The sequence below is a fragment of the Toxotes jaculatrix genome, chromosome 6, assembly GCF_017976425.1.
Source record: "Toxotes jaculatrix isolate fToxJac2 chromosome 6, fToxJac2.pri, whole genome shotgun sequence".
NCBI classification, from domain to species: domain Eukaryota; kingdom Metazoa; phylum Chordata; class Actinopteri; family Toxotidae; genus Toxotes; species Toxotes jaculatrix.
Genome location: NC_054399.1, coordinates 3887348 through 3914253, shown reverse-complemented (window position 1 = coordinate 3914253; position 26906 = coordinate 3887348). Strand labels below are relative to the sequence as shown.

The window sequence follows — 26906 nt, the reverse complement described above, 5'->3', positions numbered from 1 at the left end:
GGAGTACAGCAGTAGGCCCTTTTGGCTCCAGCTACAACTTCAGTCAGCCTGCCTCAGCTCTGCGCAGTCAACCGTCAGCAGCGCCACCGGGTGCAGGGATATCCCGATGAAAGGGGAGACTGTTCGGGGGTAAGTGTGACATCTCTACCGGTGAACTCCGCTCCGTGTTCGCGACGCTCGTATCCGCAGTCTCTCTGTGTGCTATTGACAGGCGTGAAGCAGCAAACGGGAACAGTTTTGCCTTTGCTTGTTTGGTGACAGAGACTGGCCAAAGGCCCGGTGACCCACATTCTTATCTAATGCTGCATGTTAGCTAGCTAGCTAGCTCCGGCTAAAGTGGGTTGACATACATACAGTATGTTGTTGCAGACGAGTTGAATTCTTCGCTACATTACATCGTAAAGTCGCTAGCGAGCGGGAAAATAACGTATATTTAATTTTCACGGATAAAGGCGCCTTGACAGTGTGCGTCTCATGTCGCAGTAAGTGTGGAGAAACTATAAAGCTGTTGTTTTGTTTCTGTAGTTGACGTTAGCTGGCAAGCTAGGTGACGTTAGCTTTCTAGCAATCACTGCCCGGTTTTGCCGGCCGGCATCACCGGCAGACCGGCAGATGGATGTGCTGTACCGGGGCTCCTCACTTCAGGGGTGACTGTAGTTCAGTTGGCTTTACATACATGACAACCGTACCGCCTTTTCCACATCTGCTGCCCCCTTTTTAAGGGTATGTCTCCTTTTCCCTGGTGTTAATTACTAGATCTGTGGCGTCTGCGTTTCTGTATATCTATATATCTGCTGGTGCTGCTCATCATTCAACACACGACATTCATCACATAGTCACTTTACACAGTGTTCAAACTGTCATACGTGTCCAGAAATGTCTGAACAACACTGTACATCTTGTCTAAGGGGTGAATGATTTGGACCAGAATCATATGGGCTGCCGGGTAAGATGATTAGTTATGCAGTCTGATGTGGGGATCAAAGATGTCTTATTTGTGAACCAAATGTGTAAGAGCAATGGCTGCTTCGTGATATAAAAACAAAAAAAAGTTTAAATTTGGCTTGGAAAAATATCCGAATAGGATGCCAATTAGCCAGTGTGATTTATTTAGACGAAAAGACATAAATGGGAACATTGAATCTCTGAATCAGGTTCATGTTTTTTCTGAGTTCATGTTTTCTAGCTTAACTGTAGATACAAATTTCATGGTTTCTATGAGTAAATTAAAGCAAGTATTAGCAAAGAGTAGCTCTCCCTCAGACACTAGTTTAATACACATTTGTATACAGCTTCAATAATAAAGTGCCTTTAAAGTCCTTTGATTCAGTACGGTTTGATTCAGACTAAATGCCATATGGTGTGATGTGTTTTGGTACAGTGCCTAATGCAATAATTTCAGTTCAGTTGTGCCAACAGTTTCATGTCAAATCTATTTTAGCCCAATGTTTGTTGCAAGATGGAATCGTTCACACAAAGATGCAAGTCAGTTATTGTAGGATATAGAAATGTTTTTTTATACATTGGACTGTAGTAACACCGTTTTTTGAGTGTAATTTCAGGATATTACAGCAATACATCAGAATTTATCATCTGTCATTGTAATGGCTGTAAATCAGTTGTATAGGCTTTTGATTTGAGTAAGAGTTTGACCAAAATGATTTCCTAACTACTTGAGGCTGCAAGCTGATAAATAACTAATATGCAGTCTAATGCAGGATTTATTTTTTAAACTAAACCTTTCTTTAAGCAACAGTATTTCATTAGTTTTTTTAATATATTATCTGGCCATAGGTGATTGTAAAAATGAGAAACAATGCTTTCAAAGATGCCGTTATTATTATCATATACCTTATATCATAATACCTTTAAGATGTATTAACCACAAAAGAGATTTATTAATCAACCACTCAGAGTTGTTGGACATGTTAGTGGAGCATTGAAAATATTTACGATTACAATTTATAGTATAGTATAGTTCTTAAAAAAATACCAGGCAAAATTCGTAGTAGAGCACCGGCAAGTTTGCTTTCTTTACATGGTGGATGGGGTGGGACTGACAACACTGTGAGGAATGAGGAAGGGAGCGAACGCTTACAGATTACATTATGACATGCTACGCCTAATAATGTAATTACTATACGCCTGTCGTGTGAATCATTCAGTGCGCTTCTAAGAAATGGTGGTACTACTGGTACTGTACATCCCTAGCTGATAGTGACTGTCAGCAGAGTGGAACACTTCGTACCAATTAGAAATCTGTTAATGACAGCGGAAGTTTGGAAATTGCTGCAGTCTGTGAAGGAGCTTCCATATTCTGCTTCCGCAGCTTTGGTGGAATGAAAAGTCGACTCAGTGACTGTGTAATCGTCAAGACCATGAGCTTAGTGCTTAGGGCTCACAATGTGAACTGCACATTCAGTGTCTCAAGGATGACTTCTATAGGAGCCTTACCTCAGGGTAATGCAGGCATCAGTGAGAAGTTTCACATCCTACAGCAGCCAAAGTGGTATTCAATTCACGTACCAAGATTTAGGTACAGGAAACTTTCACTCTTTATTGTATTTGTTTTCTAACACGACTAACTTCGTTAAGGTTTGCAGTGTGTCAGACCTGCTATCATGAGATTAAAGACTTGACTTGTGTTGTAACTCAGTCTTTGCCAGAAGCGACCCTGACTTTGATGTCATCTGAAGTCCTTTGCAGTTGAACCTCTCTTAGTTATCCCGTCAAAAAGTAAAGGAGCAGTAGAGGTTTTTGAATTACGCCACATGTGAGACTTCATTTTTGATGTGATTTCAGAAGTTGACATTTATGTTGTCAGTCTTTACTTTTGGCTTCATCTTGTGATGTTAAATATAAGTTTACATGCACCACGTAACTGTAATTTTAATTTGCTATGCCAGTACTTCAGTATTTGGTTTGTTTTCAGTGTATTAGATCAGCTACATAAAGCTTTTTGTTCTTGAAGTTACTGTGACTTTATCATCATTTAGGTATTTAATATGCCGACTTCACCAGCAGAGCTCATGCTTTCCGCTCTCGGCCCCACAGCAGATCATTTGGTCTGCAGTCGGCTTCATACAGTAATTGATACGATTTGTTGAGATAGACTGTATTGCACGTTGAAATGAATGATTTATTATTATGCCTCTGTGCAGCCTTGGTCGGAGGCATTATGTTTTCAGGTTGTGTGTCTGTCCGTGTGTACAGTGCGGTCCAAAAGTCTGAGACCACTTTCCCAATCACTTGGGAAGGTGGTCTCAGATTTTTGGACCTCACTGTCCGTCTGTCCGTCTGATTCTCTTGAACACAATATCTCAGGAACGCCTTGAGGCAATTTCTTCAAATTGGGCACAGACGTTCCCTTGGAGTCAAGGATGAACTGATGGTGGACAAAGGTCAAGGTCACTGTGAGCTGGTTATTGTACGGCCTGTTGAGGCTGGCTTTATTAGACAACAGTGTTATACTTCACTGCTCACCTTTAAACACTTTTGCAGTGTAAACTGGTTTGATGAAGGACAGTATAATTTATATTTGACCATAAGGCCTCTTCTAAAAACTCCTCCAGACCATCTAAGACCAGGATAACACTGTCATGAAGGAATAAGTCATGAAGGAATAAGTCATGCAGTTGCTGTTTGCATGTAACACACAGAGATAGCTATATGTTTTTTGCTGTAGTAGGAAATTGTGTGTATGTGGTGTGGTCTTGTTTTTATGACTGTATCATCATCATTTGACTGAAATAAAGGTAGTAAGATATAAAAGCACAGGATATGTGTCACCTTTAACCATATTTATCTATACTTGAGACAATAAAAGTTACACTTGCTCAGTGTTTTTCAGGCAACAGTTGTTTTTTGTACAAACGGAAAAACAGTGACCTACATGGAGATCAGGGGCAATCGAAGACTGTCTTAGAAGTGATGCTATCTGATCTTACTATGATCAAGAAAAAATGGGTCAAGTCTGTTTTCCCTAAAAGGTCTTGGGGATAGATGTTCATGGGTGTTATCTGTAGAATCAGTATCCATGTTGGCAGCTCCTTAGCGCTCATTAGTTAATAGCAAATTAATTTTACTGTCGGTTGTGCAACTGATTGTTGTAAGGTAAGATGTGATGTGTTGTGACAGATGTTGTCCTGCAAAAGAACATAATGAGTTTACTGTAGTGAGAGACCAGAAATTAGTAAAAGTTGCCTGGCAAAGCAGCAAATAGCCCTCTGAACAGGAACATGAATGGAACTCACATTCAATTTGTGGTGATTACTTTGTCGAAGAAAAAAAAAAATCATTAACATTTTTGATAATCTGTTTATTTTTTTGAGTCATTTGTCAAGTGAAAATCTGAAGCATTTGCCAGTCGGAGACTTTCTGTGATGATTTTCTCTGTGTTTTTCTTTTTTATACAAATTTAAAATTTTGTATTGTGGTTTATTGTTAGGATAAAATTACCGCTTTGAAGATTTAACCTTGAGTTCTGAGAAAATGTGATTGTCTTTTTAAACAGTTTTCTTACTGCTCTTACTCTTCCAGTAAAAAATAGTTAATGAAAAAAACATTAAAGGCCAGATTAATCAATAATGAACATAATATTTGCAGTTCTACACTTAACTGCCCCATTTCACGCCACTGATAACAGTGTAAACGAGTCCTTGGTTTTGAGAAATCAGTGTCTACACTGATATTTGAACCAATAAAAGACTATGTATATTGTAAAACCGTGGCAGGAATCCTTCAAATAAATATTGTAGTATGAGGCCAACGTATTATCATGAGTAGCATATTAACACCATTTTGGTGTAAGTGCTAGTATGATAGTCCTTGATCATGATAAGGGCTATAAAATAATCAGTTTCCGGTGCTCAAATGCACACTTGGATGCACACTCACGTACCTTTAGCACCACTTTTTATGATAATGACACAAAGTGACACTCAGGTTTACATGAATGTATGAATGTACTTCTAAGAGCAGATGCTTATGCTTACTTTGCCTGGAAGTAGACCCCTATCCCAGCTGATGGCCAGGGGCTCGGGTTGAGATTGAACTTCCAAGAGGTGTGTGTGTGTGTGTGTGTGTGTGTGTGTGTGTGTGTGTGTGTGTGTGTGTGTGTGTGTGTGTGTGTGTGTGTGTGTTCAGAGCTCCTCTCTTATTTCTGCAGTGCTGTGGGAGGCTCTCGATGACCCAGATGTTTTAGTTCTGATTTAGTAATGTGAATTTCTTTGCTCTAAGCTGCTCATTTGTAAATTTAGCTTTTCTCTTTCTGTTCCACAGGTGAAGAATTCAGACGAGTTGACTACAGAGCCATCCATCATGAGATGAAGCAGTTACCTGATCAACCATCACTCAAAGACAAAAGGTAAGACATCTTGGAAATAACCTACTGGATTTTCCTCTTGCTTGTGGCAGTGGACTCTTTTGGGATTTGTCACATAAGAAATGGACAGTCTGGGCTAATGAAGCTCTGTGAAGCCTAATTCATCAGGAGCTGTTACAGAGCTATTAATCATCCATGTATTAGAAATGGTCTATTTTTGATTTACAGTCTGCTGTTAGAGATGGGATTTTATGGATACCAATGCCATTATTGTTCCTGCTTATCAATTCTTTATCAATTCCCGTAACTATTCCTGATTGGTGATTTGGTGTGGGGTAAAAAACGTAGGCGTAGACACATTTTTTCAGTGTCAATGCAACTGTTTTATTATCTCTGAACACATGCTGTAGAGTGAGAGCTAGCTATAGCAACAATCTGTCAACATCTAAAATGGATGAAATAACAGAGTATTTGTACAGCATTCATTTAGGTTTTTTTATTCAAAGAACATTCAGCGTTTTAGTCCATTGTTTTGGCTTTGGGAGAGTTACTTATGTTCAGTGCTGCCCGAGAACTCTGGCACACAAGACTAACCGCTGCAGTAGATTCATCGAATGTGCACGATGTAAGAAAATGTTCCCTGCCAGTTATTTTTACAACTTTCTACTTGTGATCTCTGAAGTCTAAGAACGTATACACCTTTCTGTCCACTCTTTCCTGCTGTTACCACAGACATCTTTGAATTAGGCCTGACTCATGAACTGTCTTTACTGATGCTTTTCGGACAAATGGCGGACGAAAGAATGTTGTAATCTTTTGCATGGCTTTACTGACAGTGCACCTCCTCTTGTTCTCACTTGAGCATTGTAGGAATTTTTTACAAGGTCCCAAGTAAGCAGTGTAAAGTTTGATGAAAAATGATTTGGCGTTCTTTTCAAACATTATTATTTTCATTGATTTACAACAACTTCAGCACGTCACATTATTCCACAAGATGTCAGTAGGCTCTGCGCACACGGTAGCATCTTCAGTGTAAATGTTTGACCAACTGTCAAAAAGTGTCATTTAGTTTATAAAATATTCGATTTACAAGGCAGATAAAAGCAATAAATCCTCACATATGAGAAGCTAGAAGCAGTTAATGTTGGTTTTCCTTGAAAAATTATAAATCAACTATTGATGCTGATTCTGCTTTTTCTCTCTTCTCAACCACCAAGTAATTCATGTGTTCTTTGACACTAATACCAGCTACGGTGTAAGTCTAAGTAGGAGTTGCGAGCTTATCAAATCTCGTATCAGTAGTTTGCGGGTTCTGCGTGATGACTAATGTTTGATTTGAGATTGTGCATTGGCACACTAAGAAAGCGCTTGTCTTTATCTGAGATTAACTACAGTCAATAAAGTGTGAGTTTGGCCGGGACAAAGTAGGTTGGGCGTGTCCTGACACATTAATCCGTAGAGTATAATATAATGTGGCTCAGAGTCTTCTGGGAAATGACAAGGCCATATGTTCACATAGAGCAAAGTCAAGAAAAGATGTCAGTTGTTTGGATTTCTAATGGTTTAACTTGATCAGAGCATTGCTGCTGTATATTGTGAGAACACAATTGTTGAATCATGTGGTTGGTTAGTTAGCATACTTAGCGTTTATAAGTGTTGATTGTCATGTGTCGGTCACATGTTTTGATCATACACCCTCTATGTCTATAGTCATTCTTGATTGCTTCCCTTGTGCTGCCACTCATCCCTCTGAACTTCAGTAACCCACTTGGCATCAGTATGAGGCCCCTGGCTGAGTTCCTGCTCCGCTGGGACAAGAGGCCAGCAGCAGTCGAGGGGCCCCTGCCAACCACTGCTGCTTGCCTCTCAAACATTCCTGTCTGTGGGCTGTGGAGTGAAAATGCAAAAACAAAGACTCCTTTTGTGCTGCTGCTTCTGTCGATGTGTTTGCGTCGAGTGGAAACACAGCTGGCTGTCCAGCGCTGAGGGTTTGGTTGTTTCAACTGTGCAGCAGTATGGTGGGCAGTGTTGACAAGCTCGTGTTGTGGATTTTTTTTTTGTTTTTTTAAGTGCCAAGTGAACATGACATTATTAAAACCATCCTCCGTTGAGCCTCATACCCCAGTCATCAGGAAACAGCAGTGCCTGGAAGCTGAGGGGATCACATCTTTGATTACTGCGTGGATGCCTTCATGATGTGTAGGCCTCGATGCTGCCCACAGACAGGATGTATGACTGAGTAATTTATTCGTTGATGTGTTTTTGTTGACCTCATTGGCAGCAAGTCTGTTTCTTGCCGGCTGTCAAAAAGTGCGTAACATTATCCTAGATATTTCCCAGCACTCAGAACGCCTCTCTCTTACTTATTTCCTACTAACTTGAGCACCAAGTCTGTAGACTGCAGAGTATACAGAGCGATGTCTACCAGCACCGGTGAGTTTTTAAGTTTTAAATGGGTAACTGAAATTAAACAGTCTTTCTAGAAACCCTATCAAAGCTGTGGTTGTGACATAAACCACATTATGGGATTGTTGAGGGTTCACAAATCCTGTGCTCTCGGGTGTCAGGGCGTGACGTGGATGATGAAGAAAACACAAGAGTTGCTATGAAACCAGAGTTAACCTATTCATGTGATACGAAACCCACCAGACAGAACTGTCAGCAGTTAGGGTTAAAAGTCCCAGTAAAACATGCCTCTGTGAAGACTGGAACAATAATATTGGATAATTTGAGGCATTTTAACATATTAAAACTGCTAAAATGCCTCAAATTATCCAATATTATTGTGCTAAAATGATCGGTCAGTTACTCAGACGATTGCTACTTTAATAAGCTCCACTGAGTGTGGACACGGTGCTAGGAAAATTCCAGATTTTTTTTCCACTGAACTGAAAGCATCTGGACAGCCCTCAGGTTTAGTTTGTCACCGACTGAATGAGCGTTCAAGATGACTGAGTAGCTGCTTGATTTTAGAGCTGCCTGGAAGTGTCCACTATGACTGTTAAGGTCCTAAATCTTACTACCACAGAATAATATAAGTTGATTTTGAAAAAGAAATCTAATTTTAACTTATTAGTAAATTGAATTAATATTTTGATCACAGAGGACACATGTCACAAATCTTATTTAAAGAATCATATTAATTTGTTTGTTTTCTGCATAATTGATAAATTTGATTTGGTAGAATTGCATCCTGACATTTAAATTTTAAAGGGATGTGGCAAGACAAGGTGCTTGGGCTTTAGTCTGCCTCTGCATTGAGTACTGCAGCTCCAGCCTTTGCATATCAACAAGTAGTTTCAGCCCTCATTAGAGTGATCTTCTAATACGCAGTCATATTATCCTCTCCAGTGGAGCATAAAAATACAAAAGCGGTATGCCTGCTGGATATTGATGAGTGGTCCTTGGCTTTCTTTTGGATGTGTGTTGGATACGGTTAATATATCACCTATTATTTGAATTTCTGAACTCACAGAATCATTAGAGAAATCTAGCTTTCCTGTGTTCTTTCTTTCTCTCCTTTTGCCTCATCCTTTCTCTGCTCTGTTTGTCATGTCCTCTAATTTAATAGTGATAGCACTCGCCCTAATGCAGAGATTCCGCCTTATAATAGAATAAGGATGGGAGGGCTTGCTTGTAATTGGTTCCGAATGGGGTCCACTGCATGACACAGTAATGTTTACATGACACGTGTGTTACTGCCGTGCTGCACTGGTCACCCTGTCAGTGTTTTCCAACACAACAAAGGGAGTAACTCCCTATAGTCTTAATAACTCTCAGTGTATGATGGAGGGAGTATCAGCTGTGGAGGAATTCAGCCGGGCTATTTTTACTCCGCACGGTGAGGCCGGTTGCTATGGTGTTGCCCATTGGCACTGTTGCTATGCTGGCATCTCAGTGCGGGGTGTGGCGGGGTGCGTGACGAGCGGCGCCATAGATCCACTTCAGAGTGACTCATATCCTCAGAGCTCTGCTGCCCTACATCTGAGTATGCTCGCACACACCCACATGCACACATACGCATGCACTCAGACATCCAACAATGCTGTGTGAGCAATGGAAAAATGATGATAGAAGAGAGAGTTTTCAGTCTGTGACTTGGTGTGTGGAAAAAATATGCATATTAACACCTCACACATGCATTTTTATTCATGTGTGAGGTGCTCATTTGAATACATCTGCTAGTCGATAGGGTTGACATTCATGAAAACGGATCATGCTGCTGGAAATTCAGCACCTTCACACATCTGCACTGTTTTTTTTTTTTTTCCTTGATGTCTGTCCCCGCCGACGCTCAGGAAACACCAGGAAGCCTTTGTACATCATGTGATTGATGTGATATGCGGGGACTTTGATTCCCTGCTCACATTCCCTGCCACTGTGACGTTACCCGCTGTGCAAAATGTGCGACTTTTAAAGGGTTTGTGTTGACAAGGAGTGTTGTGTTATTGGTAAGAACAGGAAGGTGCTGCCTGTGGAGCTGTGATTAAGTTCATTGAAACGGAGGAGGAGGAGGAGGAAAGTAGGTCATTGGGCCAGCGGGTCAGTGAAGCACGGATGACATCACAGTTATACAACCCCTGCTCCCCCGGTTACACAACGCTCGCTCTGTGCTGCAGCTACTGCTGCAACCTCTGCTGATACACTATTGTCAGTGGCTCACAGTTTCCTATCGTCTCTTATTTTGCTTTCATTTCACTAATATCCTTATTTAATTTCTGACTTCCTGGTTTTTTTTTTCCTTTTTTTTTTTTTTGGGCTTTGGTCTTCAGGCTCCAGTTAGACTCTGACTGTCAGAGACGCTGTAGAGCGGAAATTCAGAAAAGCCTCGTGCTTGTGTTTTACAGTATGTACAAAGTCTGTAGATAAAGCTCGATACTACACTCCACACTTTATGGTGCTGCCACAAAGTGTAGTTGGCCGCTTGTGTTGACAAAAACTCTCATCTTAGATAAGACACCCATTCTCTGTAAGTTATTTGCCAGTCACATGCAAGGAGCAGTGAAATAACACTGCATGTCTCGTAGTCAATGGGCCATGAGAAAACCTACTCCACCTCTTACTGTTATTTTTTTCCGTTGCACGTCTGAACTTGAAGGTGTGAATACTCACAGTACTGGCTCCCTTTCCCAGTTTTGACGGACCTGGCACCAAGTTCATTTTTATAACAACAACCACAGTTAGAGCTGAATGGGGTGTCCCTCACAGATCTCCTGTGTGCTGCAACTAAATAGACTGTGATCCTAGGTCAGTAGTTTTAGTACTAATTTTATTCTGTTTTTTTTTATTATTTGTATGTGTTATGTTTGTCCTACTGTATGTTGAAATCATTTTATGGCTTCTAAAGTTGGAACACGGGTCTCAAGTGCTATCAAATGTGAAAAAACTGAAAAATTAAAATTACCGAGAACCAAGTTCCATTTTTGTAATATGTGTCGTGGCTGCTTTGATATTTTTCTGGGCCTCCCCTGATTATGAATATAGGGTTATGCAAGTTATATCAATAAATGCAGGTGTATTTAACGCTGTTTGGCTTTACCAAGTGTTGTGAGAAGAATTTAGGGATGAGTCAGAATTTAGACATGTGTGTGGCATGGCTGTAAAAGTCATGTGGGTAAAATGATACATGCGGAGCAACACTGAAGGGATTTTCTCACCAACACAAAGGGGCCATTTTGGTGAGAAAACCTCCCACTCAGGTTGTGACGGTAATTGGTTCATGAAATAAATGGGTCAAATATTTAGGCTAGAGACCCAGTGGGCCTTCTTATATTAGTTTGACAATCTATTGTAAGCCTACCTGCGCAATGAGAAGAGTAGAGTCAGGTGACAGGGCGAATGCATGGGCAGCTAGGGACAGGCTGAATCAGGAAGTGATTATCAACACTTTTATGCATCCCTGTGCAAACCCCTTAGCTAATGTCGGGTAATTGGACATACATGCAAAATTTGAAGTGCACCTTTTTTCAAAAGCAGCTAGAAAAACAGGTCCGACTGCAGCGTCAGTTTGTGTTTAGCCAGCCTGCTAAAGTAAGAAGGTCTGCCCGCAGTGCAGCAGGAGTCAGCTGGCCATCTGGACCTGTAGGAGAGCGTACATGTGAACAACAAAAAATATTCCGTGTAGTAATTTCACTCTGCGCAGTCAGCTTTACATGTGAGTCCATCTTAAGTCCTCAGCTAACCTCACTTTGGTTACACTGCAGTCTGCCTTTCACGTGCTGACAGAGACCTAGCAAATCTGTTATATATAAACAGAGTTAATATGTTTTATATGCCACACGTTGCTATGAGGGCAAATTGATAACATTACACACTGAGATATCTCAGGCATCTTAATGGGATAAGACTTGTTTAAACATGCATGTTTTCTAATCTTCTCATAGACTCAGATGTTGCTGCCATGTGCCACACTCACGCCCGAAGCAGACGAAAAGCTCAGCCCGTTAAAGACCTTTTGGCAACTTTCTACCCTCTGATCGAGGACACTTTCAGTGACTCTCCACCAAGACTCGCAGAGCTCCACCACCACAGTGCGTCCACCCTGCCTTCATCACCACAGCTGTGCTGTCAGTAAGGTAAGAGTTGGATGTGAATTTAAACCAGTTTGAAATCCTGGGTGAGGATGAAGTTGTCATTTTGTGGTGTTTTTTTTTTTTTTTTTTTTTTTTCAAAGGTTCATTCACAAATGTCTACCTCACGATTAAAAGAACCCTCTCCGACACTGCGAACCTGAACAGGATACAAAATGACCTCGAGCATTGACCGGTGAGTCAGTTAATTAAAAGACCTTTTTTGATCTGAGCAATTTTAGATTGATTTGAGACCGATCAGTTGACTTATTGTTTCAGCTCTAGATACAAGTCGTTTAACCCTCGTATTGTCTTCCCATTTACTACGCACCTTTTGTCCTCCCGGGTCAAATTGACCCGGTCTATTTTGACTGCTTATAAAGCATGAGGTATAAAATGATCACCAAATTTTTTTGTTTCATCTTTTCAGTGAACTTGTTTCCAACACATTAACATATATTTTACTCTTATTTTTGTCATTTATGGTATAATAGACCTCATTTACATAAAATTACACCTCATTTTTGGGTAAAAAAAAAGCAGAAATTGTGAATTATTTTGACTGTAGTTATGATCAGAGGCACATATGTTGATGCATTATCACAGACTGGTATATGTAAGAGTTTAGTCAGGATACTGTTTTGAAACCATTTAAAATTTATTAATGGCAGCAAATAGTCACACCTGTTGTCCTCCCGGGTCAAATTGACCCAGTCTATTTTGACTGCTTATAAAGTATGAGGAATGAAATAATCACGATTTTTTTGTTTCTCCTTTTTAGTGAACTTGTTTCCAACACATAAACATATATTTTACACTTATTTTTGTAATGTATTGTATAATAGACCTAATTTACATGAAATTATACCTCGTTTTTGAGTAAAAAAAAGCAGAAATTACGAATTATTTTGACTGTAGTTATGATCAGAGGCACATATGTTGATGCATTATCACAGACTGGTATATGGCAGAGTTCAGTCAGGATATTGGTTTGAAACCATTTAAAATTTTTTAGTGGCAGCAAATAGTCACACCTGTTGTCCTCCTGGGTTGAGGTCTGGGCTCTGACTTGGCCACTCCAAAAGGTGGATTTTGTTTTTCTGAAGCCAGTCTATTGTGGACTTGCTCTGGTGTTTTGGGTCATTGTCCTTTTGGATCATCCAAATACTACAGAGTTTCAGCTGACATTCTTACATTATCCTGAAGAATTTTTTTTGATACACTTATGAGAATTTTCCCATCAATGATTGCAATGATTGCATAATGTGCCTAAAATAATAACACAAAAAAATCTGATCTTTCAAGTCTTGAGAACAACCATCTCATTGAGAACAACTACAAAAACGAGTTTGGACTCTTTGGACTAGAGCTACTCTGACTGATAAAAACCACTCAAACTTTTTGAGTTTGCTCCGCACAAGAAGAATATGCATATGTGAGCCATGCCTCGCCAAAAAGAGCTTTCAGAGGATCTATGATCAAGAATTATTGATTTACATAAAGCTGGAAAGGGTTACAAAGTGATTTCTTTGCGAACTTTAGAAATTCACCAGTCCAATCATTCCAACCATAAAGTATGGTGGAGGAAACATCATGATTCGGGCCTGCTTTGCTGCATCAGGCCAGCTTGCAGTCATTGAGAGGAAGATGAATTCCCAAATGTATCAAAAGATTCTTCAGGATAATGTGAGAATGTCAGCTGAAACTCTGTAGTATTTGGATGATCCAACAGATCAATGACCCAAAATATCGGAGCAAGTCCACAACAGACTGGCTTCAGAAAAACAAAATCCACCTTTTGGAGTGGCCAAATCAGAGCCCAGACCTCAACCCAATACAGATGCTATGGAATGACTTGAAGAGAGCCATACACATGAGACATCCAAAGAATATGGCAGAGCTAAAGCAGTTCTGCCAGGAAGAATAGTCTAAAATTCCTCCTGAACGATGCGCAGGTCTGACTCAAAGCTACAGGAAGCGCCTGGTTGAGGTTATTGCTGCCAAGGTTGGGGGGGAGATCCGATCACATATAATGACAAATTTATGCAGAAAACCATGAAATTCAAAAAGGTTTACATACTTTTTCTTGCCACTGTGTTTTGGGTGATCACTGACAGGCATATGTCAAACAGTAGCTCGGAGCCAAACAAATATGATTTACGAAGCACAATACTTATTTCAAAACATGCCTAAAACTGTTTTGAACTTTAGAAAAATACAATCAACAGAGAAACTGTGTGTGTGTGTGTGTGTGTGTGTGCGTGTGTGTGTGTGTGTGTGTGTGTGTGCGTGCGTGCGTGCGTGCATGCGTGTGCAGCCCCATGTAGGTAAATCAGAAGTTGTGATGAAATCAGGTTTACACATCTGTAGCTTTGAAGTTGTGTGTGTGTGTGTGTGTGTGTGTGTGTGTGTGTGTGTGTGTGTGTGTGTGTGTGTGTGTGTGTGTGTGTGTGCGTGTGTGCGTGTGCGTGCATGTGTGTGTGAGTGCGTGCATGTGTGTGTAGCCCCATGTAGGTAAATCAGAAGTTGTGATGAAATCAGGTTTACACATCTGTAGCTTTGAAGTTGTGTGTGTGTGTGTGTGTGTGTGTGTGTGTGTGTGTGTGTGTGTGTGTGTGTGTGTGTGTGTGTGTGTGTGTGTGTGTGTGTGCGTGTGTGCGTGTGCGTGCATGTGTGTGTGAGTGCGTGCATGTGTGTGTAGCCCCATGTAGGTAAATCAGAAGTTGTGATGAAATCAGGTTTACACATCTGTAGTTTTGAAGTTGTGTGTGGGTTAGGGTTAGGGTGTGTGTGTGTGTGCGTGTGCATGTGTGTGTGCGTGTGCATGTGTGTGCGTGTGCGTGTGCATGTGTGTGTTAGAGGTAATTTTGTTTGTTTGTGTGTATGTTCATTGTGCTGGAAAGAGCAATAGTGTGACCCACTGCACCACTAAATATGGCTGGGTCAAATTGACCCGGGAGGACCACAGATGCTATAAATTTGAATAAAACATACATACTTCAACAAAAAAAGTCATAATTAATTTTCCCTGCAAAGAGCATAGTGTGGAACCATCCATGTCATTTTCAGGCAATTGTATGGAAGAAAACCAAAGTTATGGCATATTAACTTTTGAAAACGGGTCAAATTGACCCGAAGACAACACGAGGGTTAAAGACACAAGTTCTGTGTTCAGTTGAGTTGTTTTCTGCTTTAGACTCACAATAAAAACTTAGGATCAGGAGGGACTCTCTTATCAAAGTGTTCATAAAAGGTTATGAGGGGCCGAATATTAGCTTCAGCCTTTGTTTTGTTTGCTGTGCAGGGATGACAGCAGTATCTTTGATGGGTTAATGGAAGAAGATGAAAAGGACAAAGCAAAACGGTAAGATCCTGCTGGTTTCAACTTCCATCATTTTATAATTTGAGCTTTTTTTTTTTATGAAGCTTAATTTTATTTTTGTTTGATTATCAAAGCTTCACTGAGAAAGGTTACATATAAAGGTACACCCGCCCAATCAATATCATGGAGTAGGGGTGCATCAGATTTCATGCTTTCATAACTCTCATGCATCTTGATGATGCAGAATTGCTAATATAGCTTCTACCAGTGTTCAGTCTATATAATGAAGAGAAAACGAGTGAACTGCTTCTGAATCCTCAGTGTGTCCCGTAACAAGTCTGAGAAGAAACGCAGAGACCAGTTCAATGTCCTCATCAAGGAGCTGGGTACCATGTTGCCGGGAAACACCCGGAAAATGGACAAGTCCACTATTTTGCAGAAGAGCATCGACTTTCTGCACAAACACAAGGGTAAGAAACTCTAATGACTGCTAGAAATCGGTTTGGAGTTACACTCTCTTCAGCTGAACCTGACGATTAACACGTTTCACGTTTCTTTTATCAGAAATCGCTGCTCAGTCAGAGTCAACTGAGATCAGACAAGACTGGAAGCCTCCTTTTCTTAGTAATGAAGAGTTCACTCAGCTGATGTTGGAGGTGAGTTAGGACTTTAGCAGTTTTTCCATTTGCTTTTATTTACACTCAAGAATATAAGTGAATTAAAAGAGGGGTACATTTTTTTCTAACAGGCATTAGATGGATTTTTCCTTGCAATTATGACTGATGGGAATATAATCTATGTCTCTGAGAGCGTGACGTCTCTACTAGAACATTTACCTGTAAGTACAACGTGCTCAAGTTCTGAATTAATGATAATATACAGTCCACTTAACAATTTAAAACAATTCCAGTGATTGGAAAGTGGAAAGTGAAATTTTCACTTTGTGTATGTTCTGATCTAAAGCAGCAGCCACACGTAAACCCTGAGTTAAGTCTTTAAAGATCACACATTCTCTGATGTTCATTAGTGTTAAAGATGTTTTAAAGACATTTTGTGTGTTTCAGACTGATATGGTTGATCAGAACTTGTTGAACTTCCTGCCCATGGGGGAGCATTCAGACGTGTACAAGGCTCTGTCCTCTCATATCATGGAGGGAGAGACGCTGACGCCTGAATACCTGAAAAGTAAGTGACGCAGCTTCTTCACTGAAATCCCTTTTCATTTGCTTTTATTATGCTGTGATATTATTGCACTGTCACATTTTGTCAGCCAAGTGCCAGTTGTTAGTTTGAGGTCTTGTTTTTTTTTTGTGTTTCTTTAACACTGATCTTTTTTTTTCCCAGCAAAAAATCAGCTGGAGTTCTGTTGCCACATGCTCAGAGGGACTATCGATCCCAAAGAGCCCCCCGTGTACGAATATGTGAAGTTCATCGGAAACTTCAAGTCCCTGAATAATGGTGAGTTCCGCTAAGAAAGCGTCTGAGCCTCGAGGTGAGTTTTCTTGGCTTCAAGTCAGGGTCTAACTTTTTTTTGTGTTTCTCTTCTCGCCAGTGCCTAACTGTACCCGAAACAGTTTTGAAGGAGTGATCCAGCGATCACTTCACTCTGCCTTTGAAGACAGAGTGTGTCTCATAGCAACTGTGAGGCTAGTCAAACCACAGTTTATCAAGGTGAGACTCATTAGCTGCTCTTCCACACTTCTCACCTCTCCTTTTCATCTGCTTGACACACATTCAGTTTCGTGCTGCAGGGTTAGAAAAAGGTAGTTTTAATTAGGACACAGCTCAACGGTAACAGTTGCCCAGTCACCCCAGGCAAACATTTGGACTCCTGTCAACCATTCTGTGCAGTCTCCTGTTGCCACTTTTCCTTTGTCTTTTTGTCTCTTGCTCACTGTAAATTTTTTTTCTACCAGCTCAGTGTAAGAGTGTTGATTTCACTAACTCTGTTTAGATTGAGTGTGGAATAAAAATAAAACAATGACCTGTCCGTATCATGGAATCATAAACAAGATGGGACTAAAATTGAGACAGTAATTGAGAGAGAAGTTTAATTTTTATTAAAGCTTATACACACACACTTACATAGATATATAAAATGGGAAAGTGCTCTCAAACTTTTAGACTCCACTGTGTATATAAATGTAGAAAATGTCTCTCGAATACATTCTACACTTTCACCCCTTTCCTCCACAGGAGATGTGCACTGTAGAAGAGCCTAATGAGGAATTCACCTCCAGACATAGTTTAGAGTGGAAGTTTCTCTTCTTGGACCACAGGTACAGTTTCTCCTCTATTTCATGAGCGTTTTGTGGCTCCAGAGACCATAAATAGACTTGCAAAGTGCAGCATATCTTGCTGTCAGTCACCAGAATCAGATTTCCCCACGAGTCCATGTATAGCTGATTATGTAGGATGGCATCGTTAAAGCTGTCCAAGGCCTCAAGTGTTTCTCAGAGCATAACATGTGACACAGTAAGTCACATAGGGTCACAACTTCAAATCCTCTGTGAGTGTGAGTCTTTAGCTTGATCGGTAAAACACAGTTTTAAGAGATAGTCACGAAGGTAAATGTGTGAACCAGACAACAGACAAGTCTTCACGGTCTGATAGTTGGAGTCAGTGGGATCAAAGAGGAGGAGAGGAAAGTTTCCAGTTTCTCAGTACTCTTTATTCTGTTTGTCCAGAGCTCCACCCATCATAGGTTACCTACCGTTTGAGGTCCTGGGTACATCAGGATATGACTACTATCATGTAGATGACCTGGAGACGCTGGCCAAATGCCATGAACACTGTGAGTACACTTCTGTTAGCCATCAATAAATCAATCTGATCTAACAGTTGTTAGCTTCTTTGTGAGGTTTCAGACTGTCAACGTCAGTCAGCTCCGTCTCATGGTTTCTCTGTAGTAATGCAATATGGGAAAGGGAAGTCCTGCTACTATAGATTCCTCACGAAAGGGCAGCAGTGGATTTGGCTTCAGACACACTACTACATCACCTACCACCAATGGAACTCCAGACCAGAGTTTATTGTCTGCACACACACTGTTGTAAGGTACAGGCAAGATTTACCCTCTGATATTTACATTCTTAGACACGAGAGTAAAGAAATTGCACTTTAATCAGATACAGTACATGTGTATTTGTATTTTTTTCACTGTCTTTGCTCTATAGTTATGCTGAAGTAAGAGCAGAGCAGCGCAGAGAACTTGGAATTGAAGAATCACCACCTGAGATCACAGCAGACAAGGTGAGACTTTTGTCCAACACCATTTTTTCTTTTTTTTTTCTTTTTTTTTTTCTTTGATGATTCTTTTTTTAAGGACACACAGAAGCCCTTTTCCCACACTGATACTGACTACAGCGACTCTATACCTCATCTCACAGCAGTCCCAGGATTCAGGCTCCGAGTCCCAGCTCAACACTTCCAGCCTGAAGGAGGTTTTAGAGCGATTCGACCACAGCCGGACACCCTCGGCCTCGTCTCGCAGCTCACGCAAATCATCACACACCGCTGTGTCTGACCGTTAGCAAACAACTGTTCATTGACACATTCAACATCTCATGACTTTTTTTTGTTTTTAAAAAAGAAAAAAGCTGAGCATCATGTTGATGTTTTACCCTCAGCATCACAGATGAAACTTCAGGGTGACAGGAGTACACCAGGTCGCCAGTCTGTCTCTGCTGTGGAGATGACATCACAACGAAGATCATCGATCAGCAGTCAGGTCAGTGAGGGGACAGGAACAGTCCGGTGAAGAGGTTCTGAATAATTGTGTCCTGGTTCCTGAGGGATTTAACTGGGAATAAAGAAAGGTGTAACACCCTGAACTTTCTGTTCCCTCTCTGCTCTTTATCTTGATTTTCCTGATGTTTGGTGTCTGTATTGTTTCCATCAGCAATCGATGAGCTCCCAAAATACAGGACAGAACATGACTCCATCCATGGTTTCTCAACAGCAGCAACAACAACAACAGCAACAGCAACAGCAACAGCAGCAACAGCAACAGCAACCGCAGCAGCAGCAGCAGCAGCAGCAGCCTCAACAGCAACAGCAAGTTCAGAGCAGTGGACAAGTAAGATGTTTATCTTATTTGATTTAAAGCCTAATTTATATCTTATTTTAAGTGTCAGATCAGCAGCAGCTTTTCATGCACTCCAATAAATACAGAAAACCACTGAAAGATATAAACATTTCCTTCACTAGATCTGCTTATCGATTCAGTGTCTAATAAAGCATTTTATTTATCCCCTGGTAAAGAGATGGTAAAGAGATACCAGAATTTGCCCAAGCCAAACTGTTTTACCCCAAAAAATGCATATACCAGAAAATACATATTTACAACATAAAAATGGAAAATAAAATGTGTAAGTAGAACAATGATTAGTTTACTAATCAGTTAGAAAATAATTGGCAACAGTTTTGATAATTGACTAATTGCCTATTTTTATTTTTCTGCATTTTTTTTTTTTTTTACATTTTTTATGGTAAAAAGTCAAACTTTCCTGGTTCTAGCTTCTCATTGTGAATATTTGCTGATCTTCAGTCATGTGATGGCAAACTAGAAACTTTGACAGTCATTTTTAATTAACTTCTTACATTTTATCTGCCAAACTATTAATCGAGAAAATAGATGGCAGATTAATCAGTAATGAAAATAATCTGCAGTTGCATCTGTATATTGCCCCGGCACTGGCTCGTCCTGTGATGGCTAGAAATGTCTGATTATATTGTTTGCTGGAGAGAGAGTGACTCTTTACCTCATGCACCAGATCCAAGCACTCATGCCATTTCATTCCTTGCCATGTTTCCATGTCACTGTTCTTTGACAGTCAATAGTGCAGTTCTCCAGCCAGTTAGAAGCCATGCAGCACCTGAAAGAGCAGCTGGAGCAGAGGACCAGGATGATTGAGGCCAACATCCAGCGGCAGCAGGACGAGCTGCGGCAGATCCAGGAGGAGCTGCAGAGGGTGCAGGGACAGAGCCTGCAGGTGAGACTGAAGAGCCGTGTGTGGCAAACGGGCGAACATACAGCCCAAAAAAAATCTACCATTGCTTTGCTTGTTTTCATTTCGTTGACTGTTTGGATGGATCTCTTGCTGCGGCAGTCTGAATGTATGATATTTATTTCAGATGTTCTTGCAGAAAGGAGCAGGAGGACTAAATCTTGCCTCTGTTCAGATGGCCCAGGGGAACACTGTGCAGCAGGGGGGTACACTCAGCATGCAGGGCCAGGTGGTCTCTGCTGGGCCTCTACAGAACAGCATACAGCAACAACATGCTGTCCAGCCCCAGTCCCAGCAGCAAACACTCCTGCGTGAACAGAGCGCAGCACTCTCACAGGTCAGACAAACTAAACGATGCTGTTCATTAGACACATCTAACACAGCCACTCACTGACACACGGCTTTGTTAGGTTTGATATAGATTCCATCCAGTATTTTTTTTAGATCGTGTCATGGACTCTGGTTCTGTGTATTTCAGTCTCAGCGGTCGTCTCTCGCTCTGCAGCCACAACAAAATCCACTACCGGTGTCTCTCTACAACACAATGATGATCCCTCAGCAAAACCCTGCTAATGTGGTCCAGATTGCCACTAGCCTGGCACAGAATGCTGGACCCAACACTCCTGCTGTGGCAACATTTGCACAGGACCGCGGCACTCAGATTAGGTCTGCATTTTCTTTTAAAAACTCCTGATTTTATCGTCATGGTTACATTTTGTTTCTTCCCACAAGGTGAACTTCTTATTCAGTGGTATAACTTCAAGTTTACAAGTGTTTCTTCAGTGCAGTGCCATTAGTGCAAGAGATCTCCTGAGAATCTCCTGACCTTATTTCTATGTGCTTCTGTTACCTCCACGCGACCTTCGCTCTCTTCCCGCCGCTCACAGGTTTCCTGCCGGTCCTCAGCTGCTCACCAAGCTCGTGACAGGACAGATGGCATGTGGGGCAGTCATGGTCCCCACAACCATGTTTATGGGCCCAGTGGTGACGGCCTTCACTCCTCAGCAGGGCCAAACCCAGACCATCAGCATTTCCCAGCAGCCGCCCCCGCCACCACCGCCGCCGCAGCAGCAACAGCAGGAGCAGCAGGTACAGCCGCAGTCACAGGTCACAGCCATGCAGCCAGGGCAGGCTCCACTGGCCCAGCAGCAAACACAGTTCCTACAGGTAACGCTCAGATTGAAATGAAGACTTAGACTGCTATAGGTAACTTTGCACTTTAATGGTTTCACAAAACAGCGAGAGATAGCTGCAGATGTCTGTACTAAGCCACTTCAGTAAAATGATGGAACGTGTTGTCAGGAAACTTCACTGGCCACATTCAGACAACCCACAGATTTTTACTACGTCAGCTAGATGGTGCAGCCTGACTGATACTGGATTTACGAGGCAGATACTCATATCCATACATGGCAGTTTAAAAAATATTGACCGGTAGTCATTTATTTCGACATAAACATACAGTCTTGATACAGATCCCTTGTGATTGTGAGATACATACTGAGTGGGACATTTTACAGTGTAAAAATCAACCTGTCAGTGCTCTCTGGTGGACAAACTGTGTGACACTGTTTCTAAATTAAGTCTAGTTAGGCATTCCAACATACTGTATAAACCAATACTGATAGAACTGCAATAAGCTAATGTTGCTCTGGACCATTCATTGGTCTAACGCTAATAGATGGATAAGTTTTAATTTAAGTTGCTGTTTTTTTGTTTGCAGTCACAGTGAGCGTGTTTTTCCACTCGCTGGTTGTGCCAAAACCAAAATGTTGCCTAGGGCACTTTTAAGTACAGCCAGGGCTCAGCTGGTTAATTTTCATCCTGAAATCTACATTTTTTACTGAAGGCTCCTCGGCTTCTTCACGGAAACCAGTCCACCCAGCTGATCCTGCAGGCGGCGTTCCCTTTGCAGCAGCAGGGTACCTTCGCTGCCACAGCCCAACAGCAGCAGCAACAGTTACAACAGCAACAACAACAACAGCAGCAGCAGAAGCAATTACAGCAGCAGAAACAGCAACTGGCTCCTCACAGAGCGGATAGTTTGTCTGACCGCTCCGCTACGCAGCCACAGTAGCCGACTGCAGCCAATCAGAAGTGGAGTGAGCCAAATCCAGGTGTGCACGTTTTTGTGACAAGGGTCTAAGGAGGAGTTCTGGTGAAAGTGCAGCACTGAGGCCATGCCTCAGAGGCTCAGAAGTGACGGGCAGGCTGTGGCTTCCCTCCCCTCACAAGGATCTTTGGCTGTTTGCACTTAGCTCCTGAGCATAAAGTGCTGCAGAGAACCCAGGACTGGGCTCGCTGTGGCTCTGGCAGTGGGCTTTGGATTAAAGCCTTTTCTCCAAGGAAGCGGGGAGCCGCGATCCCTGTAATGGATTCTCCCCCCCCCCCCCCCGTACGCCTCCCCCGGCCCTCTCCTCGTGTGTTTAGTGTGTGTGTGTGTATGTGTGCTCTAGTCACCCTCACAGGATTATTTTATGCAGAGCTCACCCGTTAATGCAGTGAAGCTTCTCTCAGAGCTTCAAGGACGTCCTGGAAAACAGCCAGAGGCTTGTTTGTTTTGGATGTTTTCTCCTATTCTTGTTAAATAATTATGGGTCAGAAAATATTTTTAAGAATGTGGTGTAGATTGAACTTTTACTGTACAGAACATCATGTGTAATATATAATGTAAATATATTGAAAAAGAACGAACTAATATTTTATATGATGCATGAAATGAAATGCGTAGTCTGTTATTTGCAGCTTTGAATAAGCTTTTTTTCTAGAGCTCTAAGGAAAAAAAGATCTTAAACTGCTCAGTGGCTGAAATTTTCACAGACTTCCTTTCTCCTAGGGGATGTGTTTGTTTGTGTGTCTGCATAGCAGACAATGTCAATGCTGCTTGTTGTGTCACAGTTTGTTTAATCCTTGACCCATATTTTCACAGAATTTCGTAAAACTGTACGAATGATAGACACGTATTTTTAAGCTTTTTAAGATGTGCTTAAAATCTGCACAGGAAAGACTCTGAATTCAGCTTGAGTCAGATAATGTGAATGGAATAAATACTACCAAGGTTAAGCTAAACGTATGCAACAATAAGATTTGCCAGCATAATCCTTCATATCCTTATTTCTTGATTTTTAGCACTTTCACTGATGTCTCCTCATTTCACAGCCATCCATGATGCCTGTATCTGAAGACACTTTGTTCCATCTCTAAACATTTATCCGAAGACATAAAATCAGTCTGGTTGCTGTTCTTCTCAGACTGAGCTTGAATCAAATGATTTGTGCTAATCAGATGATTTCCTCGTTGGCATGCTGATCATCCATCCAGTCTTTAGGCATTTATCTGGGTCAGCAGGGTACACAGAGCAGCCCGGGCGTCCTCCTCCTCCTCCTCCTCCTCCGGTCACCCCTGTTTCAGCTGTGAGATGGCCCCAGATCCCCTGACAAGCTCTTAGAGAAGAGGTGGCTCGACACAGAGCGCCGCTCATGTCTCTGAGCTCTGAGCAGTATCAGGGAGAGAGAGGCCAGCCACACCACAGAGACCTCAGTTAGAGGTAGAAATAGTTGTTGTGGTTAGAATGACGTTTGTTTCATGGGAACTTTGCTCTCTGGCTCTCAGTCATGCTTTGATAAATTAGTTGCACTACTTAAGCTAATTCATCTAAAGCTTACTGCAGTTCTCTACATGTTCACTCACCTTTAGTTAAACTTGCAATAACCTCTGGGCAGGTGTTTTCCTTTACCACCCGTCAGTTTATAAAATTACACGTTTATTTCATCATGGCCCATTTTAGCTTCAACTACCTACCTTCAACTATGCAGTGCTAGCGCATTTAACTGCTAATGTTTTCAGCATGCTAACAATGAGCTTACAAGCTGACACCTCAGCCCGTTCTTCACCTGTGTGAAGTGACGGGCTGAGCTCAACTCATGGCCACAGGTCTGGTGAAACGCATAACACATAATTCATTCGCTGTGCAAACTGAGAGTGATGCACCACAGAAGTCGTGTTTGGTTTAAGCCTAGCCTTGAGTAGCGATGGAAAAATGCTAATATTAACCCTGGTTTGTGGCCTCCTGCTTTGGGATACAGCATTAGACCCAGGAGCTGGCACAGAGAGCCTTTCTAACAGCTGAAAGTGGCGGAGTTTGGGTTTATCAGAGAAGAAATGATCTGTCAGCTCAGTTTGAGTGTTTGAACAGGTAGAAATTTGGTTTTGATAAGATCTTCTACCGTTGATTACCACCTTGGCATTAACCCCAGATAAAGATGCATCCGTAAGTTAGACCTCGTGGTCTGGACCCTCTGCAGAGCGCTCTTCTGTCCCTCCCACCCTCGCCATCAGTCGCGGTGCTGCAACACATATCAGTATTTAAACAAGACGCACAACAGTTCCCTGCTAAACGCTGACCATGTTTCACAAACCTGTAGATTGGGCCTGGTGTTGAGCTGCATATTAGCAGCACGGTGGAGTGTGATATAAGTGGTGCAATAAACCTGAAGGAATGTAATTAAATGTCATTAACATGAGTATTTTGCATGAGGAGGTGTATGACTGTGGGAGACTTTGTACAATGTGTATGATAAGACAAAGAGTAAATAAGAGAACTAAATTATTTTTCTGTTGCTGGAATAAACGTCATGGAGTGAACGTACATGATATCAAATCAACAGTTTCACTGCTTCTAAATGTGCAAAATAAAGTTTAAGATAAAGTTCCAAATCAAGGGTTTAACCACACATGAAGGATCTAAACCAACTGTGACATACACACTAAGACTGTTGAAACTTTTTTCCCCCTGAAAGATCTGGTTACTTGTGAGTTTATCATTATGCAAAGACTTTGGTGTCAGATTTAAAGGTCACTTTCTCTTTTCATTTGCTTTGATTCAGTGTTCAGACTGAATCTTTACCTGCCGATCAACTTGTTCTTCTTCATGCTGGAAATGGTTGAAATGGACACATTTCAAAAGAAAGCGCAAAGTTCAGTTTTGTTTTTAAAAAAAAAAAAAAAAATACACAATTTCCAAGGATAATTTTGGATTTTAAAGTTGGTCATTTCCAACTCAGAGAAAGATGAGGGATCCGTTTTGTTATCCAAAGAGAAGTAAACTCAAGGAGACGAGCCCTAAATGAAAGAACATGGTGCATTATGTTAAATGTTGTGTAGTTCTGATGTACACACCAGAAACTCTGAGTGTCTATCAGTGTTTTCTCTCCACTATCACTTCATATTTGTATGGCATTTTTGTTTGGCTCAGGAAATTTACTGCTGCAGTCCACTCGACCACACAAGCACCGCACATAATGAAAGGGTTAATCCACACTAACCCCCCCCCCCATCAGAGCAGGTGATGGATGGTGAACACCTGCCTGCAAGATGCTTCAGTTAATCTGTTGGTTTATAAAATTCTAGAGATTATTAAGAAATTGATTGTCACTATATCCCAGAGCTCCAGTTGATGTTTTCATAAGTTTTATTTTATCTGACCAACAATGCAAAACCCCCAAATATTTAATTTACAGAGACATAAACGAAGAGAAGCAGGAAATACGTAAACATTTACAAATATAAATCTATACATCCTGCAGTGCAACCGAAACACAATGTGCAACCAGAAAATGTGCAAATAAATAACTAACTAAAATACTGTAGCATGTATCTAAAGATGGGCAAGCAATAAAATAAATAACCCAGACAGTCAGATGGAGCGATATTCCTGATATTTCTGTTTAACAGTCTGATTGTGTGGTGAATCTGAGATTAACTTACAGTCAATTATCAGATCAGCTGCCAATTAATTTTCTGTTGCACTAATCTATAAGTCGATTCATTATTTCAGCTCTACAGTTTTAATAAAGCCATTAGTTACAACTTCCTTAATAACTGCTTTGTGGTGGATCATTAGAAAGTGGTAATAAAGTTTTGGTAACACTTTAAAGTTTAGCATTTCTGCGCAGTATATAAACATGTCATACACAGTTTATACTGTAACACACTGTTACATGGTTGTAAGCAGGTATAAGTGTTTATTAATGCATTTGTTAGCAGCTATATCTCCCCCTCTGGGCACCTGGAAGTGGAGGTTGGTGGATAAACAAATAATGAATGACAGTGTAGTGAAACACAGTTGGAATAAAATGTGTCTTCACAGGAGAGGATATAATTGCTAGTGAACTGTATTTTAATAAACACTTTAATGTTTGTATACTGCTTATAAATTAAACTTAAGTTACTATTTTTTTAATTGATGTGGATACGATAACAGAGTTTGTCCCGATACTAACATCTGAACTTTGTTTCTTTGCACTCTTCACGGCAGATTCACCCCTGACATGTAAACATGTTGTGTTTATTTTCCTCTGATATGAGGCACAAGGGACAATCTGCTCTCTTCACATTCACTACTGCCACCTGCTGTTCAGTTTGAGGTCAAACATTTTTAACGTCCAGTGTTTCTGAAGCTCCCCCCACCAGAATTTAACTCTGGTCTCAATCTCTTTTCTTAGAAATAATGTGAAATAGGCCCACCGGTGTGTGTGGTTGTGCTTTTGCAATGATTCCACCACTTCATGTCTGCAAAACGTGTGCTGCCTTGCATTCATGTCTTCAGCCAAACTATTCCGAAATTAAAACTTAACATAACCTTTTAAGGCAAATGTATCATTCGTTTGCTCCCCTTCAATCTG

At 41.2% G+C, this 26906-nt stretch overlaps 1 protein-coding gene across 4 annotated transcripts; it reads left to right on the top strand.

Annotated features, from left to right (window-relative positions):
- On the top strand, positions 1-26842 carry clocka (clock circadian regulator a). 4 transcript variants are annotated; one of them, XM_041040243.1, is made up of 23 exons: positions 1-129; positions 5281-5365; positions 11707-11898; positions 11997-12088; positions 15197-15256; positions 15536-15684; positions 15779-15870; positions 15963-16052; positions 16279-16399; positions 16559-16672; positions 16767-16885; positions 17411-17493; positions 17902-18008; positions 18124-18271; positions 18391-18466; positions 18604-18742; positions 18844-18944; positions 19116-19292; positions 20050-20208; positions 20399-20560; positions 20702-20889; positions 21111-21390; positions 22073-26842. In XM_041040243.1, the coding sequence occupies exons 4-23, from the start codon at positions 12069-12071 to the stop codon at positions 22298-22300; spliced, it is 2613 nt and encodes an 870-aa protein (XP_040896177.1). In that variant the 5' UTR covers positions 1-129; positions 5281-5365; positions 11707-11898; positions 11997-12068; the 3' UTR covers positions 22301-26842. The 4 variants fall into 4 exon arrangements, with proteins under 4 accessions (XP_040896177.1, XP_040896175.1, XP_040896178.1 ...); XM_041040241.1 differs by having other exon boundaries at positions 20363-20560; XM_041040244.1 differs by having other exon boundaries at positions 20351-20560; positions 21111-21312.
- The last annotated feature ends 64 nt before the right edge of the window (positions 26843-26906 follow it).